This window comes from Drosophila nasuta, chromosome X, assembly GCF_023558535.2.
Source record: "Drosophila nasuta strain 15112-1781.00 chromosome X, ASM2355853v1, whole genome shotgun sequence".
Lineage (NCBI taxonomy): Eukaryota > Metazoa > Arthropoda > Insecta > Diptera > Drosophilidae > Drosophila > Drosophila nasuta.
The window spans coordinates 6,487,078-6,499,198 of record NC_083459.1 but is presented as its reverse complement, the minus strand read 5'-3'; the positions used below and the strand labels follow the sequence as shown (position 1 = coordinate 6,499,198).

Here is a 12,121-nt window from a genome sequence, read left to right as displayed (position 1 = left end):
ATTAAAAACAAAAACAAGTATTACAATTAAACAAGATATGATTACAAACAAAAAGCAAACAAACTGGCATTTTAAATTACAAGAATTTAAGTTTTGGCGCCTTTCGGTTAATCAACGATGTGTTATCGATGCTATCGGTGTGAATGGCAATGCAAAAATATCGATGCCCCGATAGTGCCATCGCTTTGGATGTGTCTAACGAAATCATTTGTCCTATCGTTCGGCGTGACAGCTGATTTGTGTGCAATAATATTTGATTATTAATTTTTTTTGTTGTTTAATTATTATTATAACCAAAATGACTGTGATAATAATTCAAAGTAGTGATGTGCACATAGTTGCCAGCGTTAAAGTCACCGAGGGAGCTGCCGCAGAGATCTTTTGCTTGGACATCAAGACTGGCATCACTTACACAGAACAGTTGTCTGCCATCAAGTTTGTGCCGCGCGTTCGTGTACGTCTCTTCTTCTTCTTCATCTACAGTGTATTAATATAATTTCATTTGCTTAGAAAACAAATAAGCGCGTCTACATGTCGGAGACTGTTATTCGCTCTGCCATTGCTGGTGCGCAGCCTGTGGAGGCCAAGTTGAGCGTTGCCAATGTGCATGATGACAGCAGCGGGAGTGAGAGCAACAGCGAGATCGGGGATGCTCAAAAGGAGTCAGAGCAACGCACTGTGCTTGCTCTTAAGTACCATGTGGGTGAGGCACGCACTGTGCTCAACTGGCAGTGGCATCTGTCCGTCATCAACGTGGAGACGGTAACATCTTGTATTCAAAACAGAAAGCTATACAATGCTAAAGATCTTAAATAATGGTTGGAGATTCTCGGCATTGTACTTTTTGTTACATTGATCACTTCTGAATGTCGGCTTTACTCTAAAAAACATTCCCTTTACATTGCAGTTCTATCAGGCCTTGTTGAAGGACACACTGCATGCGGCGTCATATTTGAGTGACACCGTTGACGAGTTGGTTGACGTGATTAAGAAAAAGGATGTAGAAATAAAGCAGTATCGCTTGGAAGGCGCTAAACTTCGTCGAAGTTAGTAGGCAATATTATTCAACATTACAAGTATATTAATCTTTTGATTTTCGAATAGCTACGGTGGCCACCGAACATTTCGATGAGACGGCTTATCAAGTGAAGCATAAGGGAATAATGAATGAAGTATCCAACTATGCGGAGGTCGATCGTGCACTTAACGGCATTGGCGTAGAAATGATTGTCAAAGAAGAAGCACCAGCTGAAGAGGTCAAGCCGATGGCTAACGTTTCACCACAAGTGGATAAGTTCAAAGAAACTTCTAAACGCTCCAGGTTGGATTTATGATATTTATATGAAGTACACCTTATTGACTGATTGTTTTACTCACAGAAAGCGCAAAGCATTGGAATCCAAAACAAAGCACGTGGAGCTTAAGGCAAAGCAGCGTCGTGAAAAGCCAAAGATGCAGTATAAAGACACTGAAAGCCAGGAATCTGATTTAAACTTAATACTTAAGTTCGATGATGACGACGTTGATGAAGATGTGAAACCAAAGCTGAATTCAAATAGTCTTGTGAGCATACCACCAAAAGCAGAACTTCAAGAGGTGGAAGTGAAGACAGAGACAGGGGAGGATGATGACATTTCCGATATTATGGCCATGATTAACAGCACTGTGAAGCAGTCCGCAAAAGTGTTTAGTCACAATAGCAATAACAACTAGCCCACAATCACAGAATTACCGACAAAGATAGAAATATACATTTTCGTGTATGTGTCTCCATCTCTTTCTATGCTTTGATCAGTTTTCTTGTTAGCTGCAAATATTGTACATACTAGTTTTAATAAAATAGGTTGTTACATTTATAATAGTGCAAATACTAAAAATAGTATAAGATAGTCTTACAAACATGTGATATTATGTGCATAAGGAATTTTCTTTTTTTATATATTTACCCATATACATATATTTATATTCTTTTGTTTAATACTAAAATAAGGCTTTTGCTTGACTAACGATAGTAATATATGCACTTCGCGATGAGCTTGTGTAAAATTTTTACTTTTTATTGGATACAGTAAAGCAATCATAAATGAAAGATAAAACAATATCGAGCGTTATCAATACAGTTTATTGCAAAAATGATTTTTAGATTGACTAATCGAGTGGGTATATAGTATATGGGTATGTGGATCCCGGCAGATAAGATGAACGCCCATATATGTAAATAAATGCACGTACACTCCTAATGATAATCCTTTCAAAATGAATGCAAACATAAGCGATTAACAATATACATATATGTTATATAGAATATATAGTATACAATGCGTGAAATGTGGGAGTAAATCTCTTCTATCAATATGTGCGCCTTGCGTTATTTTTTTGTTTTCTACTGATTTCATTTTTGTTTATGACTGCGCCTGTGTAAATTACTTTGGCAACATTCAATTTGCGCACAATTTAGCGATAAGATAAACCCAAATAGGTATTAATAGCGTCACCATTTTGGGCTCAGGCTCTCATCGCCACATTGTCCACGCCACGTTCGTTCATTACATTTTAGTCGTTCACTTGCCGAAGCTTCGTTCGATCGATAGTCTTGCGCGATTGTCAGTTGATACTTGTTAATCGATTGCAAGTGGTTTGCATATGCCGCGCTAAACAAAACAAAACTTATCGGACTCGCTTGTTTTTCGGGACACGCTTTTTTTTTACATTTTTTATTCTTGTGTGTTTGCTAAAATGCGTGCTTTTACTATTATATTTAGTGTCCTTTTTGGATTTACACTGGTTCTACAATTAGCATTGGCAAATTTGGGTGAGTCACAGCTTTGTCATTATTATTTGCCTACACATAAGCTAATATTATCTATAATTTCATATATATTGATACATATACGCTAGTAGATAAAATAAGAAATGATTTAAGTGAGTATTGCTTTTCACGAGAAATTGATTTAAGAGAAGGTTCTAAACAGTTTTTCCTAGCCTTGGCTGGTAAAAATGCCTTTAATAGTTCGACTTGTTTTGTGTAATTTTTTACGACCATATTTTTTCCAACTTCTGATAAAGTTATCTTTATAAATGTGTGTTTCTAGCATGATAACCTCAATTCTATTTTTTCTTGGTCATCCTTGACCGTTGAAATGTTATTGTGGTATTTACCAAATCTCGTAGTATAAAAAATTAAAAAGAGAGAACACTTTTGCCGTGAGAAGTTTTATTTCCCCTTGAAAAATGGGCTTGCGGGCAACCGCATCACTCATTAATTTCTGTTAAGTGTCAACTGATATTGTCAATTCTTGAACTGTTCAAATTTGTGATTAGATTTCAAAGCTTATAGGCGGGCAATTTTGAAAATATTGTTAGTATGAATTGCTATTGCTGCGATAACGTGCTTGCTCCTATCTGATAGAGTAAATTCGATGAGTCAGCTGCTTAGAACGTCACGGACACCGTATGTTTCTACCTACCTACATAGGTACATATGTAGATATAAACATACATAGATACACATATACATAAATGTTATATAACATTAGGAGAAGGCATTGCCTATTCTTTATCAGCTATGAAATATGTTACTGACGAGTAATGTTGGCTGGCTAAAGATTTTGTTATGTTTTTTTACTTTAAAAATTCTTATATTACATGTTTTTTTTTGTTTAAATAGGAACGGAGAAATTCGCACGTATTTCGCTATTCCAATAGACTTTTTTAATTATCAAGGTTATCAAAAAGATAGATTGCGACAAAAATAAATTTTTAAGTTTTAGTCTATTTAAGTCTTCTTGTTTTCTAAGAGAAAATTGTGAAAATATTTAAATAAATATAAAAAAATATACATATTTGACTTTTTATGGTATTTCTCTCAATAAATACAAATTTGTTAAATTAAAACTAAAGATACCTTAATGAAATGAATTTCCTTTAATTTTGATGTCATTTAAAAATAATTATTCGTAAATTAGTAAATATATTATATAGTATATATTTCATTACTATAAAAATGAAAACTAAAGTTTCCATCATTAATATAATTATACATTTAGTTTGGTATCATATAACAACTTCCTTTGCATAGGCAAAATTTGTTGCCAAATATGTTTAAAAAGAAATAAATATATATATCCTTAAACTCTTTAAAAATGAATTAATCAAAGCATTTGATTTAAAGTAAAAGAGGGATTGGCTGGGACACAAAATTGCCATGCCATTACGATAGATATCGTAAGATACGATTATACTAGATTATAAATATGTATTATAATAGACATATATTTACATCCAAATACTGTCATTGCAGTTCCATCAGCAGCACTAGAAATTTCGCCCAAGGTTGTGGGCGGCACACCGATCTCGATAGACTCGGCTCCCTATCAGGTATCGGTGCGCATGACCGATCGCGATCGCGTGTCCTTTGGGTCCGGACACATATGCGGGGGAGTCGTGATCTCTCAGCGTTTGGTGGTGACAGCTGCGCACTGCACCTACAAGTATGTATGACTTGAAGACCTTAGTCTCTCTGCAATTATATTCCTTATTTCATTAAAATAATAATAATAATATCTTGCTCTGACAATAAGGAATTGTATTCCTTATTTAAATAAAATAATAATAATAATCATCCACTTCCAATTACAGCTCGAATAAGAACAAATATTATACGGCTGGCGATTATGTGCTTGTCATGGGCACATCGTATCTGACGAGCACCACAAACAATACGCTGCAATATTATGTACAGGAGTTGATACCGCATCCCAGCTACAATCCCAATACGCTGGTCAACGACATTGCGCTAATGTTCATCAATGGCTATATACCCTGGACATCGGCGTCGGTTAAAGCGTTACCCTTGAACACCGTCAATCTGGCCGCGGGAGTCAATTGCTCAGTTACCGGCTGGGGCGTCACCAGCAGTGTGAGTTTTACTACACCGAAAAAAAAAATAGGTTTAAAATCAAGATGTTGGTCTAAGTATTAAGAATTTTGGTTTTTAAAGAAAACACTTCTTGATTTCAAGAACATTTGATATAACACACAATACGAAGAAACAATATTAAAGTTTCAAGACCAAAAATCTTATTATAAGATCAAAAAAATATTACTTTCTATGTTATTTTTTGTACTATTTATTCATCATTTTTTACTACATATAAAACCCAAGTTCTTATTAATAAGAAGAAAAAATTGTAGTTTTAAGACCAAAAATCTTATTATCAGATCAAAAAAATATTACCTTCTATGTTTTTGTTTTTACTATTTATTTATTATTTTTTTACTGCATATAAAACCCAACTTCTTATTAATAAGAGGAAAAAATCGTAAAGTTTTAAAACCAAAAATCTTATTATAAGATCAAAAAACTAGTACATTATTTATTATTGTTTTTTGCATGGTTACTATTTATTTGTACTATAACTTTTTTACTATTTAATTAAGGCATTCAGTTATTCAGTTGTATGTTAATCGTTCTACAACATTTGAACTCAGGACAAGCTCCTCTCTTAGACTTTTAGTTAATCAAGAATTGTTCCACAATCTGACCTACGAACCAAAATACTCAAAGCTACATAAAAAATTTATAGGAATTTCCATGGATTACAGAATTTTCTAACCTAAATCTAGTATTTTTGATCTTATTTTGAGAATTGGTATATTTCAGTTTCATGTTCTTAGATTTAAGAATTTGTTCTTAAAGTGGTCTTATTTTAAGAACACAATTTTACAGACGAATGTTTTTGATTTAAGTAACTGGTATTTTTTCCCAGTGTAGCTTCCAAATGCATTGTATTTCCAATTAAACTGTATCTCTTATTTTACAGGGTAGCAGCGTGAGCAGCAATGCTTTGCGTGTGGGCTATGTGCCCATCGTTAGCTATCTGCAGTGTGCCATCGGGTACGGGAATGTGCCTCGGACTCAGCTCTGCGCCGGCTACATGACTGGTGGCATCGATGCCTGCCAAGGTGACTCTGGTGGTCCGTTGATGTGCAACAACGCCTTGGCTGGCATTGTCTCATATGGCTATGAGTGCGCCTTGGCCAATTATCCGGGTGTCTATACGAATGTCTCGGCGTACAATGCGTGGATCATCAGTACGAATAACACCCTCAACTATACGGTCTTTAAGAATGGCAGCGGAAGTCTTGTTGCCGGCATTTGGCTGACACTTTTTAGCATCCTATTGGCCTATTGATTTGGGGAAGCTTTGCATTGCATTTGAACTGTACTGATTGATGATCTAATTTGTTAGTAAATATATATGTACATATGTTTTTTAAGTACCAATTTCTTCGTGTGTTTTTCTATACCATTTCTATTAATTGGCATCTCAAGTGCTGCCGCATCACGTGTAAGCTTTCGTTGCATTTATCTAATCACTTGAAGTTGGCGAAATTGAATTCTCTGCAATAATATTGATATTTTATTCATTATATACATTTATTTGTTATACAAGGCAATTCGAAGAAAAGTTAAACGCAACTACTACGAGTAATTGTATTTCTATCTTGTCTGCGCGCTGATAAACAGATGATACCCTGTAAACATGGTAAAGTATAGAGTTTGCTACCTTACAAATTTCAAATAATAATAGAGACACAAAATTATGAGATATTTCTAGCAATATCATATGCATATTCGAAATATTTAAATTCTTTCTCAATTTAATCTATGCTTTAAAACTTATTTTTTTGATGTCTTAGGCATATCCTGAAAATTTCCGCACACGTTTTCAATTCTTTTGAAGTGTTCGTATCAGTTTATGGGGCAGTAAATCTGCAAAAGTTTCTGTGTTTAACCCATAGATTAGACATGTATATGTATGTTCGACAGGGGAAAAAACAATGACTTATCATTTGGGAGCAATTTATGAAAGACAATGAATGGCACACACGAGCACACCCTGTATATGAACACACACAACACGCACACACACACCCAACTCTGATTGAATTTGAAATAGATTTCTACAACATCGACTGGCCGCTAAATAAAACTGAAGAGTAAGAAATGAATTTACAAAGTGGGCGGGATGTCGTGATAAGATTATGTCATGTATACGTGTATTGCCAGATTTAATTGCGGCTACACTACGATTGCATATCGATGATGGCCAAAACACCACTTGTCTTGTCCCTGACTGCCATCCGTAGTTGTTAGTTGACGTTCTCAGCTCGTCGAGTAAATACTTTCAACCCAATTTTTTTTTGCAAATGGCTCACCAACTAACGATCTCGACGATCTCACTGCTGCTGCTCGGACTTTTTGTCATCTCATCGAGCGGTACGTTAACCCAACATTCAAACACTGTAATTCATTCAATTTTGAGTGCATTTTTCTCACTTTTTCCTTTAGCTGGCAATCAGATTCGAGGCAGATTTAACACAGATCCAGGACGCATCATCAATGGCACCTTGGCCAGCATGGAGGCGACGAGACATCAAGTTAGTCTGCGACGTCGCCTCAACGATGGCTACTTCTTTGGCACCGGACACATCTGCGGTGGCACTCTGGTCAGACCCAATGTGGTAGTGTCTGCTGCGCATTGTTTTGTCGAGTAAGTAGCAAGGATTAACCGGAAAGAATTTCATTTACACGCATTCAATTTTACATTCCAAATTTGATTAACTTTTTGCTAATCCATCCAAAGCAATTTTAAAGGATTTTTTTTTAATGTGAATTCAGCTACTTGTGTCAGTGATAACAACTAGTGTGTGTTGTGTAATTGTAACAATAAGAATGTCATAAACGTATGCACTTCTCATTGCACAGTTATATTAAGTATACGCACGTGCATTATTCGAAAATGTCGTTGGAGAATGAATTTTCAAATGAAAATTTAAAGAATACAACTTGCTATTCATCAATGAAATTACACTTTAATAAATATTTGTTGTTACGAGTATTTCATCAAATTATGCACTTTCGCTGCTAAAAGTTAAAAATTAAGTATACGCGAGATTTTCAGTATGGAATCTCACTTAAAAATGTCTATGCGCGTTTTTTGTTGTTTAATTTCTATGGAAGTTTTGTCCATTTAACTGCTCTGTGATAACAACTTCGTATGTCGTGTTATAATAATAAAGTAATGCTCTCATAAAACTGACCGCAAAGAGAGACATTAAGTATACGTAACATTTTGATTACGAACCACACGAAAAAATGTTTACGTAGCATTTTTGTGAAAAAAAGCGAAAAACTTTTTGCTTGCAAAAAATAACAAAGCAATTCAATTGAAATAATTTTAATGAAGTTATGCACTTTTCGTTGTAAAGAGACATTAAGTATACGTAGGATTGTGAATATGGAAATTGTGCTTGACTCACATTCCATAAAATGCGACGAAATATTGCTTAGAAAAATGCTAATTTAAAGAAGTAAGAAAGCTACAGTTGAGTGTGCTCGACTGTGAGATACCCGCTACCCTTTTTCAATAAAAGCAAAACAATGTGGTCTTCATTTTAAAACATGTTGTGTTTTTTATACAAAATGGCCAGCGGGTATGTCACTTTCTATGGTATATTTTGAATGTAGTACTATATTAATACACTAAATACTATACTTGGTATATTGGTATAGTAATACATTTAAAATATAAAGTAGGGAGAGAGATACGTGCTACCCATTTTGAACTATGGTATATTTTAAATATAGTACTATATCAATACTCCAAATACAGCATTTGGTATATTTATACAGTACTACATTCATACTCATCATTTTTCATTTGCATTAAAGTTTTTTACTTCGCGTGATAACTAATTTACTCCGTATTCACAGCCAGGTTATATACGATGGCACATTCCTCTCCAAGGACGATTTCATTGTGGTGATGGGCAATGTGGATCGCTTCAATCAGACACAGACGATGACCTTTGACATCGAGCATTTGTTTCTGCGCCTCGATAAATTCGTACTGAGCACCTACGACGAAGACATTGCGGTGCTCATATTGAACGACTCGGTGCCCACCAATCATCCGACCATTCGTCCCATTGAGTTGGCTTCACTCGCCACGCCGGCGGGTCAAGTGTGCCAGGTGACGGGTTGGGGCACCACCGAGGAGGGCTACGGCTCCGACTACCTTATGACCCTCGATGTGCCCATCATCAGCGAGGAGGTGTGCGTCAATGACACCGATCTCGGTCACTTGCTGTTGCCGGGCATGATCTGCGCTGGATATGAGGAAGGCGAACGCGATGCCTGCTCGGGTGACTCGGGTGGCCCGCTGGTCTGTCAGAGTCAGCTGGCTGGCGTTGTGTCCTGGGGCATTGGCTGTGCGTTGCCTCGGTTTCCGGGAGTGTACACCGAGATAGCTTACTACTACGATTGGATTGTGGAGAAAATCGCCAGTGTCGATGGCGATGGAAGCGGGGATGGAGAAACTAGTGGAGATGGCAGCGGCGATGATGGTGAAAGTAGTGGAGACCAGAGTGGAGATGGCAGCGGAGATGATGGCGAAAGTAGTGGAGATGGCAGCGGCGATGGAAACAAAGGCGATGGCGCTGCGACCATTTCCATTTCCGCCGCTCTGTTGCTATTGGTGCCCACTGTGCTCAGCCTTAATTTGTAGCTTTAAAACTCTAAATTTGTAATAATAAAAGTAGCCTGTGGCTAGTCAATCAAATGTTTTTGGAGTCACAGTTGGTTTTTATAGTTCGATACAGTCATGAAATTCTACAGCTTTCTATTGCTGCTCTGGCTGCAGAAAACAATCGAAGGCATCGAGGACAATGCAACGAAGTCAGTTGGGACTCTCGATTTGGAGAAGGAGTTGGTCAAGCAGCAGGTGTCGGTGCGTCGTCGTCGCAAGGATGCCTATCGCTTTGGCACCGGCCACATTTGCAGCGGCTTTCTGATTGCCCCTCACGCTGTGCTCTCGGCGGCGCATTGTTTTATTGAGTAAGTAGCTTGAATCGGTCAGTTGTAATCGATTTTTATAGGATAGAAGGTAGAAGGTATTATAACTTTGTGCCTCCAGTAAATGTATGAAACAAGCGGAAGAAGACATCTTTGATCATATAAAGTATATATATTCTTGATTAGCGTCAACAATCGAGACTATATAGCCATGTCCTTCGCTGTCTGTCCGTGAATATGAACCCCTAGATCTCAGAGACTGTAAGAGATATAATTTTTTCAACAGCACTTATTATGTTAGCAGAGCTTTAACTGACATTCTGGTATATTTTGCAATCTATGGTATATTTTAAATTTAGTACTATATCAATATACCAAATATATTATTTGCTATATTGGTATATTTTTAGTATTTCTGCTGTATATTAATTTGTAGAAATTTATCAATATACAAAAAATAGTATTTGGTTTATTTGAATAATTTTATTATTTCTGTGGTATATTAATTTGGTATAATTTAAATATATTATTATATCAATATACCAAATATAGTATTTTTTACATTAGTATATTTTTAGTATTTCTGCGGTATATTAATTCGGTATATTTTAAAATTAATACTGCACTGTTTTGCTTTTATTCAAATCTATGGTATATTTTAAATGCAGTACTATATCTATATACCAAATATATTATTGGCTATATTGGTATATTTTTAGTATTTCTGCTGTATATTAATTTGTAGAAATTTATCAATATACAAAAAATAGTATTTGGTATATTTGAATAATTTTAGTATTTCTGTGGTATATTAATTTGGTATTATTTAAATATATTACTATATCAATATACCTAATATAGTAATTTTTACATTGGTATATTTTTAGTATTTCTGCGGTATATTAATTCGGTATATTTTAAAATTAATACTGCACTGTTTTGCTTTTATTCAAAGCGTGAATCTCATACTCGACTTTAATTTGTTTAGTTTAACTGCCTTCAAATTCACAGCCAAAGTCATTACGATGGCAGCTTTGTCAACAAGTTGGACATTATCGTTGTGCTGGGCACCGACAATCGCTTCATGGAGTCGGATAACACACAGATCTTTGAGCTCGACGATATTATGATGCCGCAGCGCAAGTTCAATCTGAGCAGCTACAGTCAGGATATTGCTTTGCTGTTGCTTAAGGGATTCGTTTGTGGCGTGCAATCGTTGCCACTAGCAACTGCCACGTTTCCAGCGAACAGCAGTTGCCAGCTCATTGGCTGGGATCCCCGACCGAAGCCGATATATAAAATGGACTTGCTGCTCAAGATGAAAGTGTTGCTGATGGACAAGGAGCAGTGCATGCAACAGCTGCAACTTGTGGGACAGTTGAATGCGGATCGCAATTGCTTCGAGCAACAACAATCGACGGATGCCACATGCCTCACGGACACTGGCGGACCACTTGTGTGCCACGCACACATTGCGGGCATTGTTTCGTGGGGCATCAAGTGTGACGACTCTCGACTGCCTGCGGTTTACACCGAAATCAGCTTCTATCGCAGGTGGCTGGACGCTGTTATGCCAAAGGGTTCTCTGACAGTGGAACGTCAGTGCTTTGATAGCTTTAATGAAATTCCGCAAGCGAAGAGTGAACCAGTTGCAGCAAAATCCACGGCCATGAAATTGACAATTACCAACATGCAAAGTGTTTTCAGTGCCTTGGTCTATTTGCTAAGCATTTTTAAAAAAGTATAGCATACTTTTAAGCGTTCAAATAATTATCAACTGTATTTCAAACGTGACGAATAAATAATGAACTGTGCCTAGTTGGTGTTTTACTAAGCGAATGATTTCATTGCTGAAGAAAACGCAAAGCGAAAGTCTGTTTTTTACTAATTAAATAAAACTTAATATAAAACTAACAAGTGGTTAGAATGACTAACGACCTTAATAGTATGAAACGACTGAAGCATTATTTGATTGACAGTGATTGAATAGCTGGTTAACAAGCTTTCTAAGTATAAATTTACTACTTGAATAAAACTCTTACGATTTTTGTGTGTGTATTAAACAGAAAGCAAGACTCGCTTAAACTATTTGATTAAACAACTATGCGAAAAATTAATTATTTTATTGACCAGTTGATGGATAAGCTTAGTGACTTAGCTTTTTACTTTTTGAATTAACATGTTCAACATTTTTCTATGCATCAGAAAGCTTTCAAGCTAGTTGATCAAGCAACTGTGCTAAAATGATTGATTCGATTGAAT

At 36.1% G+C, this 12,121-nt stretch overlaps 4 protein-coding genes across 4 annotated transcripts; all 4 read left to right on the top strand.

Moving 5' to 3' along the window:
• The first annotated feature begins 202 nt into the window (after nucleotides 1-202).
• On the top strand, nucleotides 203-2,061 carry LOC132797271 (uncharacterized). Its single transcript, XM_060808909.1, has 5 exons — nucleotides 203-454; nucleotides 511-762; nucleotides 908-1,046; nucleotides 1,105-1,321; nucleotides 1,380-2,061. Exons 1-5 carry the CDS (start codon nucleotides 299-301, stop codon nucleotides 1,711-1,713), a joined length of 1,098 nt encoding a protein of 365 aa, XP_060664892.1. The 5' UTR covers nucleotides 203-298; the 3' UTR covers nucleotides 1,714-2,061.
• A 479-nt stretch (nucleotides 2,062-2,540) lies between these two features.
• On the top strand, nucleotides 2,541-6,286 carry LOC132796410 (trypsin delta). Its single transcript, XM_060807573.1, has 4 exons — nucleotides 2,541-2,812; nucleotides 4,301-4,490; nucleotides 4,639-4,918; nucleotides 5,823-6,286. The coding sequence occupies exons 1-4, from the start codon at nucleotides 2,737-2,739 to the stop codon at nucleotides 6,192-6,194; spliced, it is 918 nt and encodes a 305-aa protein (XP_060663556.1). The 5' UTR covers nucleotides 2,541-2,736; the 3' UTR covers nucleotides 6,195-6,286.
• An 840-nt stretch (nucleotides 6,287-7,126) lies between these two features.
• Nucleotides 7,127-9,626, top strand: LOC132796408 (trypsin eta-like). Its single transcript, XM_060807571.1, has 3 exons — nucleotides 7,127-7,282; nucleotides 7,355-7,556; nucleotides 8,780-9,626. Exons 1-3 carry the CDS (start codon nucleotides 7,213-7,215, stop codon nucleotides 9,570-9,572), a joined length of 1,065 nt encoding a protein of 354 aa, XP_060663554.1. The 5' UTR covers nucleotides 7,127-7,212; the 3' UTR covers nucleotides 9,573-9,626.
• Nucleotides 9,626-11,674, top strand: LOC132796409 (serine protease 1-like). The gene is made up of 2 exons (XM_060807572.1): nucleotides 9,626-9,901; nucleotides 10,871-11,674. Exons 1-2 carry the CDS (start codon nucleotides 9,669-9,671, stop codon nucleotides 11,604-11,606), a joined length of 969 nt encoding a protein of 322 aa, XP_060663555.1. The 5' UTR covers nucleotides 9,626-9,668; the 3' UTR covers nucleotides 11,607-11,674.
• The last annotated feature ends 447 nt before the right edge of the window (nucleotides 11,675-12,121 follow it).